The 18,747-nt window shown below is 42.7% G+C and overlaps 1 protein-coding gene across 6 annotated transcripts in view; it reads right to left on the bottom strand.

Moving 5' to 3' along the window:
• The window catches only part of TMTC4 (transmembrane O-mannosyltransferase targeting cadherins 4), a 123,074-nt gene that overhangs the window by 45,541 nt on the left and 58,786 nt on the right, over positions 1–18,747 (bottom strand). For 2 of the 6 annotated variants that reach the window (XM_082434628.1, XM_082434629.1), the window contains exons 18-20: positions 18,615–18,684; positions 11,879–17,063; positions 3,881–11,700 (exon numbers count right to left, since the gene is read on the bottom strand). In XM_082434628.1, coding sequence (XP_082290754.1) covers positions 16,915–17,063; positions 18,615–18,684 — 219 coding nt within the window. In that variant the 3' untranslated portion in view covers positions 3,881–11,700; positions 11,879–16,914. Of the gene's footprint in view, positions 1–3,880; positions 11,701–11,878; positions 17,064–18,614; positions 18,685–18,747 lie in introns of those variants that run through there. The other 4 variants (XM_082434632.1, XM_082434631.1, XM_082434630.1 and 1 more) reach the window with 3 other exon arrangements.

Raw genomic sequence — 18,747 nt, 5'->3', positions numbered from 1 at the left:
ACGTTCGTATCAGCCATGGTTGCTTCTGTAGGACAACACAGCTGAGTGGCTGCAATGGAGCCCACATGGCCTGAAAAGCCTAAAGAGTTAGTTAACTGGCCCTTTTCATTAAGTTTGCCAACCCCCTGTCCTGGATTAAGAGACCATAGATACTCAACACACGTGTGGCCCATTCTGATTCACACAAACCAACAGTAAAAGTGCATTTCTGAGGCAATCAAGGAAATTTGTGGATGGGGTTTTAGAAAACATTAAGGAATTATTGTCGATTTGATTAGGAGGTGACAATAGTATTATGCTTATCCAAGAAAATGCCCTTTTCTGGAGGTGCACACCACACTGCTTAGGGGTGAACATTGTTATCTGCAATTTAAACTGCTTCAACAAGAAGATAAAGCAGATATGGCCAAAAAGAGAACTCGTTTTAACCAACTGTTAAATCTATTTGATGGATATATGGAAGTTCATTATACTATTCCCTTTACTTTTATATTTGCTTTAATAAAAAGGGGGGAAAAAATCAGAGCTTTGATCAAGAAGAATTTATCTCCAGACAGCCTCTCTAGGCAGGCCTCCCACCCTCCTTACAGGGTTTCGCCCATCTCTCTCACAATGGCTACCTTTTAACCTTTTAAGCTTCTTACCTTGCTCCAGGCACCCACCACCAGGAATGCCTGCCCCCATTCCACTCCTCTGCCTATAAAAATTCTACTCTGGGCCCAAGGTAAAGCCCAAACGTGACCTCCCCAAGTCCTCTGGAGGGAGTTCATCTCCCTGGGCTCCAACTGCCCTTGGGCACTTATTATGCTTCATCTTTCTTAACATTTTAGCTATTGACCATGTCTATTACCTCATGATGCCAGACAAACCCCGAGACTTCTAGTAACTTGGTCTTCTCTGTAAACCCATTGTGTGTGGCGGGGTGGGGGGGAGGGAGGGTAATAATAACACCTTTCACAGTGTAAGCTCTGCCTACACAGCTCTCAGATCCAACCGAGGGAAGGCTGACTTGCCCTGAGCAGTTTCACTGACCAGAGAGACCTTCAATTAAAGACCAAATTCCTGTTAAACAAGATGCTGGCCCTGTTTAACCAACACTCTCTTAATAAAATCTCTAATCTAAGGTTTACCTCCGGATGGAGAAGGTTCTAGAAAAAACTGCTAAGATCACTTGAACTTTGTCCTCCTATTATCACCTTCCTTGGGACCAGTCCGTCTGCAAACACTGCAGCACTCACCTCCACGCCCGCCTGCAGTGGTTGCCCTACCCCCTCGGAAAGGCCCAGCTGACTGTGTGTACAAAGCCCTTCAATGACTCCGCTTGGAAGAGCTGACCCAGATTGGAACGTTCAAGAGATCTTACTACATAAAATAAGAGGGAAATGAACAGGTAATTAAAAAACTTAAACAGTACCGGTTTCTATCCCTGCTCTATTCTATATACTTCCCGCTGCCGGTTACCTAAGGCCAGCGTGAAAAACCACCTTCTCTAGGACTACTGCTAATCGTCAGCACCCTTGTTTTCGAGGTCAGCTAGTCTAAAACACTTCTGTACAAAGGTCCACCAATTAGAAATTAATTTACCTTTGCAAACTCTGCGTTTGAAATACAAATGCTCTCTACCCGGGCAGTCTGCTTATTCAGGAACTTCTGGCGTCTCCTGGGAGTCAGTTCAGGAAAACAAGGCATTTTGGGAAAATGTGGGCAACCTGCGGGGGCTCTCCATATTAGCATTTCAATTAATTGAGACCAGGGAGAATGTCTTCAATTACAGGAAAAAGTACATAAAAACGTGTGTGTAAGACCTACTCTTGGGCTTCCCTGGTGGCACAGTGGTTAAGAATCCACCTACCAATGCAGGGGACACGGGTTCAAGCCTGGGTCCAGGAAGATCCCACATGCCGTGGAGCAACTAAGCCCATGAGCCACAACTACTGAGCCTGCTGCGCTCTAGAGCCCACAAGCCACAACTACTGAGTCCGCGTGCCACAACTACTGAAGCATGCACGCCTAGAGCCTGTGCTCCGCAACAAGAGAAGCCACCGCAATGAGAAGCCCGCGCACCGCAACTAAGAATAGCCCCCACTCGCCACAACCAGAGAAAGCCTGCGTGCAGCAATGAAGAACCAACACAGCCAAAAATAAATGAATAAATAAATAAATAAATTTATATATTAAAAAAAAAGACCTACTCTTTATATTGGTCAATCCAACTGATTTAGAGGCCCTTCAGTTTTTTGGGGTTTTTTTTAACATCTTTATTGGCATATAATTACTTTACAATGGTGTGTTTCTGCTTTATAACAAAATGAATCAGCTATACATATACGTATATCCCCATATCTCCTCCCTCTTGCATCTCCCTCCCACCCACCCCATCCCACCCCTCTAGGTGGTCACAAAACACCGAACTGATCTCCCTGTGCTATGCGGCTGCTTCCCACTAGCTATCTATTTTACATTTGGTAGTGTATATATGTCCATGCCACTCTCTCACGTCGTCCCAGCTTCCCCTTCCCCCTCCCTGCGTCCTCAAGTCCATTCTCTACGTCTGTCTCTTTATTCCTGTCCTGCCCCTAGGTTCTTCAGAACCATTTTTTTTTTTTTAAGATTCCATATATGTGTTAGCATATGGTATTTGTTTTTCTCTTTCTGACTTACTTCACTCTGTATGACAGGTTCTAGGTCCATCCACCTCACTACAAATAACTCAATTTCATTTCTTTTATGGCTGAGTAATATTCCATTGTATATATGTGCCACATCTTCTTTATCCATTCATCTGCTGATGGACACTTAGGTTGCTTCCATGTCCTGGCTATTGTAAATAGAGCTGCAATGAACATTGTGGTACATGACTCTTTTTGAATTATGGTTTTCTCAGGGTATATGCCCAGTACTGGGATTGCTGGGTCATATGGTAGTTCTATTTTTAGTTTTTTAAGGAACCTCCACACTGTTCTCCATAGTGGCTGTATCAATTTACATTCGCACCAACAGTGCAAGAGGGTTCCCTTTTCTCCACACCCTTAGAGAGACACTTTAGCTTTTAATACAGGATTTCTCCCTGGGACATTGAGCAAAATTAATAACCTGCTTTGAGAAGACGTGGCCACAAGTCTTATTTTCTTATCAGTTCAATATTAACAGCCTGGAGTCAGAAAGTTGTGTTCAAAAAACCGTGCACCTATTTAGGGTTTCCAGTGCAGCTGCGGTGCTCTCTTCGGCCAACAGAGTGAAAGCTCAATAACCATATTTCGTAATCAAGACAGTAAGAGAAATTTCTCCAAAAACTCAAGCCGTGTCACTAACGGCTCCAAAGAAACCTGAGCTCAGAAACTGACAAACGCCAGAAGTTCTTCGTTTTTTTTCTTTTGCAGCTTCTGGTCTCCTCGCAAACAAGAATCTCCAGTTCAAAACAGAATTTCTCTAAAGCGTCAGCCTCATTATACTGCGAGATCCTTTTACAACTACCTTCTAAATGGTCATCGCTTCTTCCTTACTGGGAAGGGGCAGCGCGCACACCTGAAGGCAGTTCCGAACTCTTCCTGCCCCGCGTCGTTTTGGCGGTGGCGTCCGCCTCGCGCTGCGCGGAGCAACGTGTGGACGCGCGTAGCGGCCCCGTGTCCCCTCCCTTCCAGCTGGTCCCGCAGGCGCCCGCGTCCCTTCACAGCCCAGGCTCTGCCCCCGCCCCTCAGCCCCCCAACGCCGTCCCTCCCCGCTCCATTCCCCACCCTCCCTCCCCGACTCACGCGGGCCACCGACTCCGCCCTGGCGCGACGCGCCGGCAGCAACACCCCGAGTCCCCGGGGGCTCTAGGGCACCCTCGCGGCGGGGGCGGGTACAGGGGTCCCGGCTCGGCCCGAGCCCAGCGCCTCACCTGCCTCGGAGCGCGGCGCCGTCCGGGAGAGCGAGCCCGGGCGGCGGAGCGGAAATCCTGGCCGAGGCTGGCGCGGCCGCCCCGGGAGGCCGCCCCCGGCGGCGCCCCCTGGAGGAGGGACCGTGTACCTGCCGGCGCGGGCCGCGCGCACACCTGGGCACGCGCCGGGAGCCAGAAGGGCGCCCACGCTCTAACGCGTCCCACCGGGGCGTCCAGGGTCAGCCTTTTGACTCCATGTTGGACCCCGATACACCTGGAGACACACCGCGTCAGATATATACACACACACACTCACACGCTTAGAAATGAGCCAACACCTGGGGATGCATCCCGTAAGGCAGATGCACAAGGTGATGACCAAGGCCTCACGCTCCAGCATCCACACTCAGCGCTGATACCATACTGGATACAGATAATCATATAGTCTTGATACTGCCACTTATTTACCAATTCTCCATTTTCAGTTAAAACTGTGGTTGTAGAGGACAATGGAAGTAATGACCTACCGTCTGTTCCTGGATCCTAGGACTGAATTTGAGCCCCAGAAATTAGAGGAGTGAAGACCAAAAGCTGAAGGAGAATTTTTTCTAGAGACTGTGTTCATTCTGGGCTTAAGCAATGCTACTTTGGGGACCCAGATGACAAGAATGGCATAGAGAGAGAGGGGGCCCCTTCTGCTCCTTCCCCTCACAAGTACTAGTCGTTGGAGCAGCAATAATCCCCCTTACTCACTGTCTGCCTTTCCACTTTCTCATGTACGTGGGCTGGATCCATGTGGTTTTTACAATCTGGTTTCTATTCAAACATTTCCAGTAATGCTGATGTGGCTGTGTTTTGAACAGATTTTCCTAAAGAAATCTAAAAGATCAGATTCATAAGCCATAATTTCACAGAGTTCTTTCTTGTTTGGGGAAGCTCATGATTAAATTTATTAAAAATCTTGTCTGGTGTGTATTTTTAACATACTATTTTTAAAGAGTTGCAGTAGCATCTTAATTTTTTTTCAAAGGGCAGAATGGTTCCATTTTATGTATTTATTCTTTTTCTTTGAGGGAGGAAGATCATGTCAGCAAAAGAAAGTGTGAGGAAAATACATGAATAAATAACTCCTCCAGTAAAGGAAAATTAAAGATGGTAATAAGGTGAGTGTTAAAGTGCATTTAGTGCCAGATAAGGCTGGGAGAGTCTGATCCAACATAGATTAGGCTCTGTGGGATGAGATCTTCAGTTTAACTGCCAAAAAATAACCCATAGACAAATAAGGTAGTAATTTTCAAAATGTGGTCCCAGATGGGCTGCATTAGCAGCACCTGGAAATTTAGAAATGCGAACTCACAGGCCACACCCCAGACCTTCTGAATAAGCAACTCTGGGGGTGGGCCCAGTGAAAGAAATACACTTTAACAAGTACTTCTTCTTTTTTTTTTATAATGGTAATTAATTTTTTCCCAGTTTTATTGAGATATAATGGACTTAGAGCGCTGTATAAGTTTAAGGTGTACAGCATAATGATTTGACATATATATCATGAAATGATTATCACAATAAGGTTAGTGAACATCCATCATCTTATATAGACACAATTAAAGAAATAGAAAAAAATTTTTTGTGTGATGAGAACTCTTAGGATTTACTTTCTTAACAACTTTCATATATAGCATACAGCAGTGTTAATTATACTTATCATGTTGTCCATTACATCCCTAGTACTTATCTTACAACCTGAAGTTTGCAGTACCTTTTAACTGCTTTCATCCAATCGCCCCACCTTCCACCCCCCCCCCCCGCCCCGTAACTACAAATCTGACCCATATTTCACTGTTTGTTTGTATGTTCTTTTGTTTGTTTTTGAAGTGTACTTGACCTACAACACTGTGTTAGAAAAAAAGTCACAGTTTCTCAAGGAAACTGATTGGTCAGTGTAGACAAGTCTTGGCTTCAGTTTAGGTTTGGTGGGTTACACAGGAGCCCTTAGCAAGCCAACTACGCTGGTGGGTTTTAGGAACTGAGCTGACTCATGGAGGCTGTCAGTTGCATGCAAATGGTATAGGTGAGTCCCTCACCGAAAAGGTTTCAGCCCACCATCAGCTGTTTTTCTGGTCTGTTGCTCTGGGGTCCACAGTCTCCCATACCCTCCAGGCTCAAGGTCAGGCAGCTGGCAAAATGCTATGCCCGGGTTCAAAGCTCGGGCACAAACATTTCCTTTATCAACTCAAAGGATTTAGACTAACAAATTGTCTTTCAGTGGAATTATCCAGTTTGGCCATTTTTGTTTCTAAATACCAGCAGGTAATTGCCAAGCTCTGTTTTCTAGACTTTGGTGTTAGATGCCTAATTTATATTTGACTGAATGCACTGCTACTTAGTATTATGCAAAAGAAGCCGACCTCATCTCCTTGTTACCCCTCCCACATGTCTCCAGAATTGCAAGGACCACACAATAGATGGGAAAATGTCTTCTGCATCTCTTGAAAAGATGCTTATAATGTGAAATAAGCAACAGAACCAGGGTGCTATATACAGAGCTTGAAGTCTAATTGGATAACACTCTAAAATCTACTGAAATATTATCAAATTATTCTAGTAAATTATTACAAATAATCATCTTTGGCCCTAAATAACCTGCAAACTAAATCCAGCCCACCACTTGTTTTTGTAAGCTAAGAATGAGTTTTACATTTTTAAGTGCTTGAAAACAATCCGAAGAAATAAAACTTCATGACACATGAAAATTATATGAGATTCAAATTTCAGTGTCTATAAAGTTTTACTGAAAATACAGTCATACTGACTCATTTATGGGTTATCTATGGCTTTTTTTTTATATAAACGACAACCTTTTCTTTTTTTAAAAAAATTAATTAATTTATTTACTTATTTTTGGTTGTGTTGGGTCTTCATTGCTGCACGCAGGCTTTCTCTAGTTGCGGTGAGCGGGGGCTACTCTTCGTTGCAGTGCGTGGGCTTCTCACTGCGGTGGCTTCTCTTGTTGTGAAGCACAGGCTCTAGGCATGCGGGCTCAGCAGTTGTGGCTCATGGGCTCTAGAGTGCAGGCTCAGTAGTTGTGGCACATGGGCTTCAGTAGTTGTGGCACGTGGGCTCTAGAGCTCAGGCTCAGTAGTTGTGGCTCACGGGCTTAGTTGCTCCGCGGCATGTGGGATCTTCCCAGGCCAGGGCCCGAACCCATGTGCCCTGTGTTGGCAGGCAGATTCTTAACCACTGCACCACCAGGGAAGTCCCTCTATGGCTGCTTTTTGTGATAGCAGCAGAGCTGAGTAGCCGCCACTGAGACAAGGTGGCCTGCAAAGCCTAAAATATTTTCTCTCTGCCCTTTTACCGAAAAAGTTTGTCTACGTTGCTCCGTAGTCTTTTGCTCCAGCACCATTACAATCCCTGCCTCTTCGTTCTGTGATAGTTGATTTATGACTGCCTCCCTCCTGGACGGAGTTCCATGAGGTCAGACCTGTCTCCTTTGGATGTTTCCAGCACTTCCCACCATGGTACCCAGAGTAGGTATTCAATAATATTTATTTCATTGAACTTTACTTTTTGATCCTTTCCCCTAGGTAAATCAATATGAACTTGACCAAAAATCAACATAGGATCCATTAATCAGGATAATTTAGAAAATTTGTATGTAACAAAATAGAATAAAAAAATTCTGCAAATAGTGGGATTCCTTGCTTCCATTTTCTAAACCAGGTTCTAAAAATTTGTTGTTAAATTTGAAAGTGGCAGAGTTGTTTTTTCCTTGTCATTCTGTTGAGTTATTTTACTTAGCACAACAGGTCTCACTGCTAAACAATTTCCACGGCAAAGAAATTAATGAGAGGAGAAAACCAACCTCATGAAGCTAAGTTCATTCACGTTAAATGCAATCCTGGTATTTCTGGAATTATTGTTTTAAAGATGATGTGCGCTGCTGTCAGATATTTAAAAATAAGGCATTGACCTTTTCTCCACAAAAGATAGGCAATATCTTGTCTAAAAAGGTGACGGAATTTTCCAAGCAATTGCGGTTGAGATGGTTTATGCTCTTCTTGCCTACCTTCTGTAATTTTTGGAATAACAAGCAAAGACCAGAGTAAAGCACTATATGAGATTGTTTTGGTGAATAAATCCCTTATCACAAATAGGAGGATAAATGAAAGAACTCCCAGAAGAAAGTAATCTGACCAACCAGATATGCCATCCACCATGGAGGAAGCTAATTACATTGCAAAGAGGCCACAAACCAATCTCTAACCCTGTAACATTGCTGCCATTGTTCTGCTTAAAGCCAGAATCAAGTTATTGGTCCTGCTCTCCAAACAGCAACTTTTTAAAGGAAATAATGGTTGCCTGGTGCCTAGCAATGTGGACATTACAAGGGGAAACGTGGCCTGATTCCCTTGAGCCGTCGATGCAGGAAATGAACACATACTGAGTGCTCCTATGTGCCTGGTACAGTATGACTCTTCCCTCACGTTACCCTTTGAACCATAGTATGAAGCAGATATTATCATTCCTAGTCTACATATGAATTGGCTCCATGAGGTTCAATAACCCACTCAAAGACATGCTGCCAGGAAATAAGAGTGTCCATATCCAGCTGAACCTGAAACTCATGCTCTAAAACATAAGGGCTAAACAAGGTAGCTGGGTCACATGTGCTGAAATGTGTGTCATCTGCACTGATAATTCTATTTTGGAACCTCTTTGTTCAAAGTGCTAGTTCCAATGGATAACGCTGTACGTATGGTTCTACCCATGAAGAGCTCTCACATACATGATCCCATTTGATCCATACACCTGCATTGCACAGTAAAGGCCAGGTAGAGAATTTCCTCCACTTTACAGATGAGGTAAAGAGGTTGGATGGCCTGACCAAGCTCATACGATTAGCTGTGCCCTGTCTTAGCCCAATCAAATATCTCCAGTACAAAACCATCATTGGACAAAGTCCGATTTATTGGCTCGTTGCCGTGGGGGAGACCACACACCCAGGGAGCCCTGAGATGCCTCACCAAACAAAGATGCAGTTAGGAGGTTTGGGGGGAGGAGTGGAGGAATTTAAAGGTAATAGTGTTTTTACAGGCTGAAGGCAAAAGAGGGATGCGTGCCAATAGTATCAGGTCCGGACAGCAGAACAGACCCAGGGGCTTATGTACTTAGAGACTAAAAGTCTTGATAGATGTGAACGGGTGTATCCAGAAATGCTTTAAATGAAGTTCTGCACGTGGGTTGGAAACTGAGGCTGCTTGTCATGTCAAAGTGACTTGGACCCTCCAGGTAGAGCAGGATGTCTCATTCTTCCTGATGATTTCAAACAGCAACATTTCTGACAGTGCTCTTCCAGAAGGTTTCTCCAAGAGTAATAAAGCAGCAGTCACCCTTAGAAGTGGGTTCCTTGACACATTACAACTTCAGTGTGTCTATGGGAGAAAGGTGGTTTCCTGTTCACTTCCCAGCTGCCTTAATCTGTGCTATGTCAGCCTGATGAATGGCGGAGCAGAATTGGACTTTTGTCAGTCTGAGGGACTTTTTACCTTACCAGAATACATCAGGACTAGAAAGCTTCACAGTATTTTGTTTCCACAAGAGTGCTCGAATTTCAAACATTCTTACATTACACAACAGATTTTTTTAATGAGGGTTTATATAAGCACCCAAAGAAGGTTACTTTGCAAATTTTTATAGTGGACTTCTGTACAAGATTTAGGTTTTTTTTGTTTTTTGTTTTTAAAAAGGTTAAGCATCTAAGGATATTTGAAGAACACTGGTTTAGTCCAACTCTCTCATTTCATGGAGGAGAAATTAACAGCAAAAGCAACCACCACCACCATTATTTTTATTAGAAGCAACTGAGGCATGCAGTAATTAGGTGACTCATTCCAGGGTCCTGGTAACTAATGACAGGATTGGAAGTGTTTGTATCTAATTGAATTGTTGAAGCTTAAAAAAATGACTTATGGCAGTGAAGCTGGCCCTAGGGTAGATCTCACACTCCTGGTCTCTGTTCTTTCCACCTTATCACCTTGCTTGCTGATGTCTGCAGATTCCTAGACTAAGTACTATAAAAGCTGTCATCCATATACATTATCAGAAAGTTCTAGAAATGAGCAGTTTTGAAAATTTTCAAGACACATCTCAAGTCTGTGCAGCAAAATTAATGCTATTGAAACGTAACTGCTGATATAGAACTGGTTTTTTTTTTTTAATTTATTTATTTTTATGGCTGTTTTGGGTCTTCGTTTCTGTGCAAGGGCTTTCTCTAGTTGTGGCAAGCGGGGGCCACTCTTCATCGCCGTGCGCGGGCCTCTCATTATCGCGGCCTCTCTTGTTGCGGAGCACGGGCTCCAGACGCGCAGGCTCAGTAATTGTGGCTCACGGGCCCAGCTGCTCCGCGGCATGTGGGATCTTCCCAGACCAGGGCTCGAACCCGTGTACCCTGCATTGGCAGGCAGATTCTCAACCACTGCGCCACCAGGGAAGCCCCAGAACTGTTTTTAAATGATGGATAAAACTGCAATTTAAATCTACAGGGAAAATGTTTTCTCAAACACAAGTAGGAAGCAGAAAGCTTTACTGGCCCTGGAAAAATACCACATATTTAAAAACAAAATGATTAAAAATGCAGGACACTCAAGGCAGTTTTGATAAACAGTGTAACAGGTTTAAAGTACTTGTATTGATAGAACTCATCAGACTTAGAACACAAGTGATAAAAATATAAACCTGAGATTGTTTCTGGGTCATTTAATTACAGGATTAAAAACCTCAAGAAAAGTGAGGGTTATTCCTCCTTCAATTATTTATTGAATAGTATTATGTGCCAAGCACGGGTCTAGGGCTTTACATACCTTTTCTCATTTAAACTTTCCAGTAAGTCTGTGAAAAAGGTAGTATTATGCCCTATTTTACAGATGAGGTTCTGAGCTGCTAAAAGACTAAGTTACTTGCTCTACTGGATCCCTAGGGGGGCCAGGCATGGCCACAGACTGGGTGGCTTTAATGACAGAAATGTTGTTCTGGAGGCCAGGGGTCTGAAGTCAGGGTGTTGGCAGGGCCACACTCCTTCGAAGGCTCTAGGGGAGGATCCTTCCTTGCCTCTTCCAGCTTCTGGTGGCTCCTGGCGTTCCTTGGCTTGTGGCAGCATCACTCCAATCTCCGTCTCCACCTTCTCATGGCCTTCTTTTCTCTGTGTGCCTCTATGTATCCTCTCCTCTTTTTAGAAAACACCAATCATTGATTTCGGGCCCACCCTAAAGCCAGGATGGTTTCCTCTCAAGACCCTTAACTAATTAGATGTGTAACACCTGATTTCCAAATACAGTCACATTCTGAAGTTCTGGGTGGACATGAATTTTGGGGGGGGACACTATCCAACCCACTACACTTGCCTAAGGTCTGGTAAATGGAGGAAGAACGAGGTTCCAACCTGGGTGGAACGCAGATTTTCCTTTCACATTCAAGCTTTATGCCCCCCAAATGCCAGTTATTTCCAGACGACCACCAAGAGAGTCACACAGCATACAGAGTTTCGTGAGGAGTTAAAGGCATGCTTCAGGAAAGAGTCTGCCTTGCACACTTGTAGTTCAGCCAACAATCTGAGCAATGATGCCTCCCGAGTTCTTTTCACTCAGCATGCCTCTGGAGACACAGGCTCCCCAGTGTATCTCCCACCTGCTGGGCAAAGGGCTTTAGTGACTACATTTGGTTACCTGAGTTTCCCACATGGTGTCTCCTTTCCACCAATGCGCCTTATCACAGCTTTATTACGAACCCATCCATGGCTCTCTTGAAGAAAGATTTCTCTGTGATGTCGCACATGTTCCTTGCTTTAGAAAAAAAAAATTATTTCAAATAATGCAGCGATTTGCAAAGTAGAAGGTGAAGAGTCTCTCTCCTCCTCACTTCTTCTTGCTCAGAAACAGCTCGTTAATATCAATATAAACTGTAATTCCTGTACATTTAAAGAAAAGAGATTGGAATATGAGAGAAGAACAAGGGAAAAACCTTAATGTTTGACAGCGTTCTCTCGGCTCCTGTCTCCTCCATTGCATTTTCTTGTCTCCTTCATCCCAACCAAACTGTCCCACACGGGGCCTTTGTTTCTCTTCCTTTGAATGAGAAACCAGCTTCTGATTTTCATTTTGTGAGGAACATTATCTGAAAAGAGGCCACAGCCAAATTAATATCTTCTTGGTAGAATTTTAAAGGCACGAGAGATTAAGACAAGACTCTGTGTGATTTTAAAATGAGGCTGTAGTATTCTATAATTATATTTGGTATTTATTAATGAATATTTCAAGTAACATGAAATGTCTCACTTTACTGAAAATCAGGGTTACTCAACACTTGGGAGCCTTCTATTTGGGTCAACATGGCAAGAACATCCCAGATTCCCCTTGTCTTTACAGCTGACTCTTCAATGGAGTTTATGTCTCAATATAACTTATTTCCCCCGGATGCCTGGTGAAGTTTTTACCATAAATATGAGGCCCAAAGGAGAAGGCAGAGGCAATTGAACCAATATCTGTTCCTATGAAATAGAAAAGTCAACTTGATTTGATGTTTCACTGCCTCCAGGAAAAAAGAGATTCACCAACTAATGGAGAACTTTGAACAACAGGAGAAGGAAAGAAATGTCCTGACAACTGTGACCCTGGAACAGCTGCAAATATAAAGATGTGAATGAGTCACGGGGGGCCTGCTGACTCCCCAGGAGTCCCCTGGAAATGGGGGCTGGTAACAATGCTCGGTCCCCGAGTCTACACCAGCATGCCCAACCTGGGCACACAACAAGGGTGAGGTAACCTGGATGGCAAGCTCCACGGGGCAGGAATCATGTTTTCATTTTTCATCATATCCCCAGCAGCTAGCACACTGCCATTGCACAGTCCGTGCCCAACGAGATATTTTGGAAAAGGTAATAGCGTAAAAGTAGTACAAGGGATCCTTGGGATGGGACAGTTCTGTATCTTGACTGTGGTGACCTCACAAATCTACATGTGACAAAATCGCACAGATTCTGTCCCTTCCACTAAAAAGCTCTTCACTGATCTTTCATCTAATAATTTTATTCACTGCTGATCTTTGCCTGAATCAATTAATTCATTGGAGACAAAAAAAAAAAAAGGGATGATTTTCTAATTGCCATTCTTTCAACATTTATTGGCTTTCATTAGTCTATAGAGAAGACTATTTTCCCTCATCAGCTATGGCTATTTGGTAACCACGTAATGGTGATAGGCATACTGTATCCAGTCTTCAGAAGGGCATCTGACTAGTCCACTTAGGAAAGCCTTAGGGACAAAGATGAGAAGTAAAGACTAGTATGTCCACATCTGTCCCCATCTAGACCTTGTAGCATACAGGGGCTTTATTTTCTCTTTGCTAGGGTCAAATTCCACTTGATTTTGGGTCCCAGCCCTTCTTCTCAAGGACCTTATTCCCTCTCTAGTTTATCGCCAGCCTCTCCCTCTCAATGGCACTGATCTATCTGGATGATGAAACGATGGGTCTCATTCCCTTACCGATCCACCTCCTATCCATCACCAATTGATTCCTATGTATTTCTCAGGTCAGCACACATTTCGTCAACTTGACTGCCTCTTGTCTACACCAAGCCACCTTCACCTCTACCCTGGATACGTGCAATGGTCTCTTTACTGATCTGCTCACGTCTTCTTTGCCTCCCTCCAATTCCTTCCCCACCGACAGCCAAAGTGATCTTTTCAAAACATAGATCTGATAATGTCCTTCGTTTTGAATCCTCCCATGGTTTAAGATAAAGACCACGTGGTCTGCAAACCCTGGCATAGTCTGGACCTCATCACCTTTACCAACTCCATCAAGCACCCCTCCCCCTCTCCCTTGGACTTTGTTCACCAAGTACTTTAGCTTTCTCACCACAGGCCCTTTGCATATGCTGTTTCTTCTTTGTGTGCAGTCCAGGTTTTCTCAACATCAGCACTACTGGCATTTGGGGCCAGATCATTCTTTTTTGTAGGGGGTTGTCCTGTGCTTTGTAAGGTGTACGGTAGCATCTTCCCACCCCCATCAGTTGTGACAGCCAAAAAGATCTCCAGGCATTGCCAACTGTCCCCTGGGGGTCAAAATCTCCCCTGTTGAGAACCACTGGCCTAGAGTGATCTTCCTCTCTGCTTATCAAATCTCAGTTCAGAAGTCACCTTCTCAGGGAACCCTTTCCTGACTCTTCAGGCTAGACCCAGTCTCCCGCTTCAGTTATTAATTATATGACTGACAATTACTGTTTCTCACTGCACTGTCTGCTGCTTAAGGGCCGGGGCCATGTCCACTTCCCTCATCACTGTATTCCCAGTGTCTGGGAGAGTATCTGCCACTTAATATTTGTTGAATGAAGGAATGAATGCATTTAAGGTCAAACCTGTCTGCTGCAAAATCTACACCTTCCTCCAAAAGTCTAGTCTATCATTTATTTAGGCAAGTTCTTAGTCAAGTACCTCATTACTGAGAGGGAGGTCTTATGTCTTATCATGTCCATTTTACAGATGGGAAACTGGAACTTATGCAATGCTAAGTGACCTGCCTATGACATCAAAGCACTAGAGCCAAGACCCAAATCTATGTTTTCTCACCCCAAAGTCCAAGCTGATAGGTGTGAATGTGAACACAGACGTCCAATGCTTCGCTGTGGGGCTTGGTCTTCTATTCTGTATATTTAAACTCAGTAATTTGAAATAAAATAAAAGAAATGTGATAGAATCAGAACCCCAAAGAGCCCTGTGAAGGCATAGTAGGCTACATCTATACGGTGGAATTTTTAAGAAATGTTAAGAGTGCGTCTAAACAGGGAAGAAATGTAGCAGATAAACAAACAAAAAATAACCCCAAACCACATTCCAGGGTTTCGTGATGTTCGCTATCAGGGAGGTGAAGGAGGATGATTCTGACTCTCAGATTTCCCAGAATGGCAACAATCCCTATGTTTGTTCTGACACCCCACCCCAAACCCAATCCCCTACCGTGATTAGCAACAAAAACAAAGTTTAGAAAAAAATACCAAATAAGAGGGGAACTGGGAGACAGATTTCCACTTCAGTCTCGTTAGAAAGGAAACCCAAGAAATAAATTACAGGGTGGCTGCTTAAGATGGAAAAAAGAAGGAAGAAAAGAGGAAGAGCATGGCGCACTTCCAAAATTCGGCCGAGATAAAAGACGCCCTGAAATATCAGTCAAGTGAAGGACTGTTTTCTCTGGACGGAAGGCAGCTGTGACGGAAATCCTGAGAGGGAGCAGTGAAAGCTAAGGGGATTCGTTCTGTAGGCAGGGGTCCCAGATTTGCATGTCTTGATTTGACACTCAAGTTTTAGTATCAGTACAAAAAGAAAGAAAGAAAAAAAAAAATCCTGAAGGGGCTTTTACCAGAAATATTTTTTTCTTCATTCTCAAAAGATAAGCACTGTTTCAAAGAGAAAAATTTGCTTAAAAAAAAAAAAAGTCAACAAGCATATAGTACCTCTATTATCTGCCAAGCTAAGTGCTGTAGGAACATAAATAAGAATAAGGCAGCTCCTGCCCCAAAGAGCTCTATAAATTGTTACTGTTGTTGGGGGACCATTTCTGAAATGTTTAAAACAACACAGCACTTTCTTTTCTGAAGTATCTCAACCACTGTAGGTTACAATGACTGATTTACAACTCTACGCAGGTCTGCCCCCGGCCCCCCACAAAGTGAGTGTAGAGAATCAAATTCATCTCCATGTGGGATCTACTCAGCCCATATTTTAGAACCTGGAGGACTCCACAGTGCGATTCTATTAAATGGTCCCTAAAACCAAATAGAAGCCACATTCTAGAAAGGATGAATCAGTCACTTTGATTTCATTTTAAGGGAAAGAGGACAGAGTCAAATAACTTGAAAATCATCTTAATAGATGAGTAATAGGAGGCACTATGACACTTGTATACCGGTTTCTGTAATAATTTTACTGCATAAGAAATGACAGAGATTGCATAAATCATTAGGTCAACAGCATATATAGGAGAATAAAACAAAACGAACATGATTATTCTGACCCAATAAAACAGGATAAATAATCCAATTCTTAAAAATATCACAAACTCCCCAAATGTGGTTCCTTTTGGGAGAAAATTTACCTCTTGCATTTTTTGGATATAGTAATGACTGTGGTTCCATGAAACTAAATGGAAAACTGCTTTCCAGTCAAAAAACACAAAAAAACAACTTACATAGAGGTGTGCAGCCCTCTTAATGCTGGATGTAACAAAAATAAAGACATCAGGCTGCCTACTTTTGCCTAAAGCATGGCTTTAATTTTCTATTAATAGTGACAGTTCATATAGGATACTACATAATTTCCTATGTTATGAAACAGCACAAGTTGAAGAATCCAAAAAATATTGCAGGAGTGAATTTCCTCCTACGGAAAAAGTGTAAATACACTAGATGTTAAAATTTCCATTCTTCATTCAATTATTTGCCCCATTCAAAAAAAAATACAAATAAATATTTCCTTACAAATGATGTTCATAGCACATTGTTTGGAAAAAAAAAAGATTAAAAAAAATCTTAATTTACTCTTCCTTGTCATTAAATAAAAATTCTAATATACAGACACATTAGATATTTATATAAATTGTAGGAGTCAGTTTGTCATTTCTTGTTCACAATCCATGTTTAATAATATGAGTCTTTACAACAACATGACTCACATCCCAAATGCAGGTTTAATTCTGCTGTAAGTTGCTCAAGATAATTTTTTTCTTTTTTTCTTTTTAATTAAAAAAGACTTCATCCTTGGAATTTTAGAATTTATGTTTGAGTTGTCTGAAAAAATACAATTTCAATGCAAAAACCACATCAAGCATTCAAGAGTATATTGCTGGTGCTGTAATCTTTTTGCATGTCTTTGTTTTCATAGAAAAAAAAATGATAAAATAAACAACACGTAAGACTTTTAAATGGTTAAACGTAGGCACATGATATTAATGATCTGCCTCATGCACACACACACACACAAACTCAAAAAATGAAGGAAAAAGGCTCAGACGTTTTTCTTTTGCATTTGTTCCAGCTTTCTTCTTAGAAGACCATAATTCTCCTTAGTTCCTGATGCCATTGGGTCAAGCCGCAGAGAGATCTCATAGTGTTTTTTGGCCAAGTCTAGATGTCCCCAGCGATGATAAAGCACAGCTGAAATAGCAAGAGATCAGTTTCACTGGAAATGCTTCTGAATAACTTGCGGTACTCCCAACCACTTGTACAAAGAAGTATTACAGAACCTCTGCAAGCAGTTTTCAAAAATCATTGTTTAAAACAATATTGTTTGTACTGCCAACTTTATTTATTGTAATCACACTCCCTGGTGACTGTCTGTTTAACCACCCCCAGTTACTCCCAGGGTTCTTCGTATCATTAGGCGTGACCCATCTCCCTACGGCAACATTGTTACATAAAGAAGCAAAAGGAAGAGTACGCTAAGTTTCTTGATGCTGCCAGGAAACTTCCCCAAAGCCAGGCTGCACGGGGCTGGGCTCCAGCACTGCTTAGCGCTCTGACCATGTAGAAGACCAGCCATTTACTTTGACAAAGAGTCTCCTATACCTTTCGGCAAAATAATAGCTTGTTTGTTGCCAGCTGAAATTCAGGGCTCTAATGTCAAGATCGGACCATAAAATGATAGTTAAAGAAATCTACTTTTTTTTTTTCCGGCTGCGTCGGGTCTTAGTTGCGGCACGCGGGATCTTCGTTGAGGCATGCGGGATCTTTCGTTGCGGCGTGTGGGCTTCTCTCTAGTTGTGGCGTGCGGGTTCTCTCTTCTCTAGTTGTGGCGTGCAGGCTCCAGGACGCGTGGGCTTTGTAGTTGTGGCGCACGGGTTCCAGAGCGCGTGGGCTCTAGTTGAGGCGCGCGAGCTCAGTAGTTGTGGGGTGCAGGCCTAGTTGCCCCCGTGGCACGTGGGATCCTAGTTCCCTGACCAGGGATCGAACCAGAGTCCCCTGCATTGTAAGGTGGATTCTTTACCACTGGACCACGTGGGAAGTCCCAAGAAATCTACTCATTAGAATGGTAAGCCTCTGACTGTTACAATGATTCTCTAAGTAAAACTATCTTTCTACGTGGGCAGTACAGCAACCACTGATGCTTCATCACTTTTCCAAGGAGAAGCTACAGAGTCTACAGGGAAGAGATTTGGCGAAAAAATATTCACATGACTGAGCCTTCCAAACATCAACATGCTATGTTCTAAAAATCCGAATTATTGAGATGTCAAAAATGAAAGAAAGGAATTCTAGGTAATAAATCATTGTGAATTCATTCTTAGCCAAGACACAGAACATAAGAATGCAGGGAAGACCAGGCTAGATAAGGAAGGTCCACTACAGAAGAGACAAAAGGACACACGTCAGACTGCAGACTTCCAAAGTACTTCTCAGTTTAACTGTCTAGGGCCCTTCACTCAAAGAAAGAAAATCTGAGTTTTAACATCAGAAGGCGATTAACTAGTGGGGGATTTTAGGAGTTGTTCTGATCATGCAATTAAGATTTGTAAATATGACTGTTATTTAGCTACCTTATTAATGTGATAATTTCCTTAAAATGCCATATTTTAGAACCAGATTATAAAGGCCAATACGGGTTCGATTTGAAAAACAACTCTCCCAACAGTGATTTTACAGAAATGCACCTGTTTCATTAAAATTACATAGAATTTCGATATGATTCAAATTGAAAAATTTCCTTACCCAAATTGCCATGGTAACTTGCAGTATTTGGATGAGCTTTAATTGCTTTGAGGAATAAAGCTTCAGATTCCTAAAAAACGAAATACATAAAAAAATAAGGTACTCCACACGATGCAGAAGTTTTATGCAGTTT

The sequence above is a fragment of the Balaenoptera physalus genome, assembly GCF_965194825.1.
Source record: "Balaenoptera physalus genome assembly, chromosome: 18".
Taxonomy (NCBI): Eukaryota; Metazoa; Chordata; class Mammalia; order Artiodactyla; family Balaenopteridae; genus Balaenoptera; species Balaenoptera physalus.
Note: the sequence above shows the minus strand (reverse complement) of the source record. Positions and strands in the feature narration are given on the sequence as shown.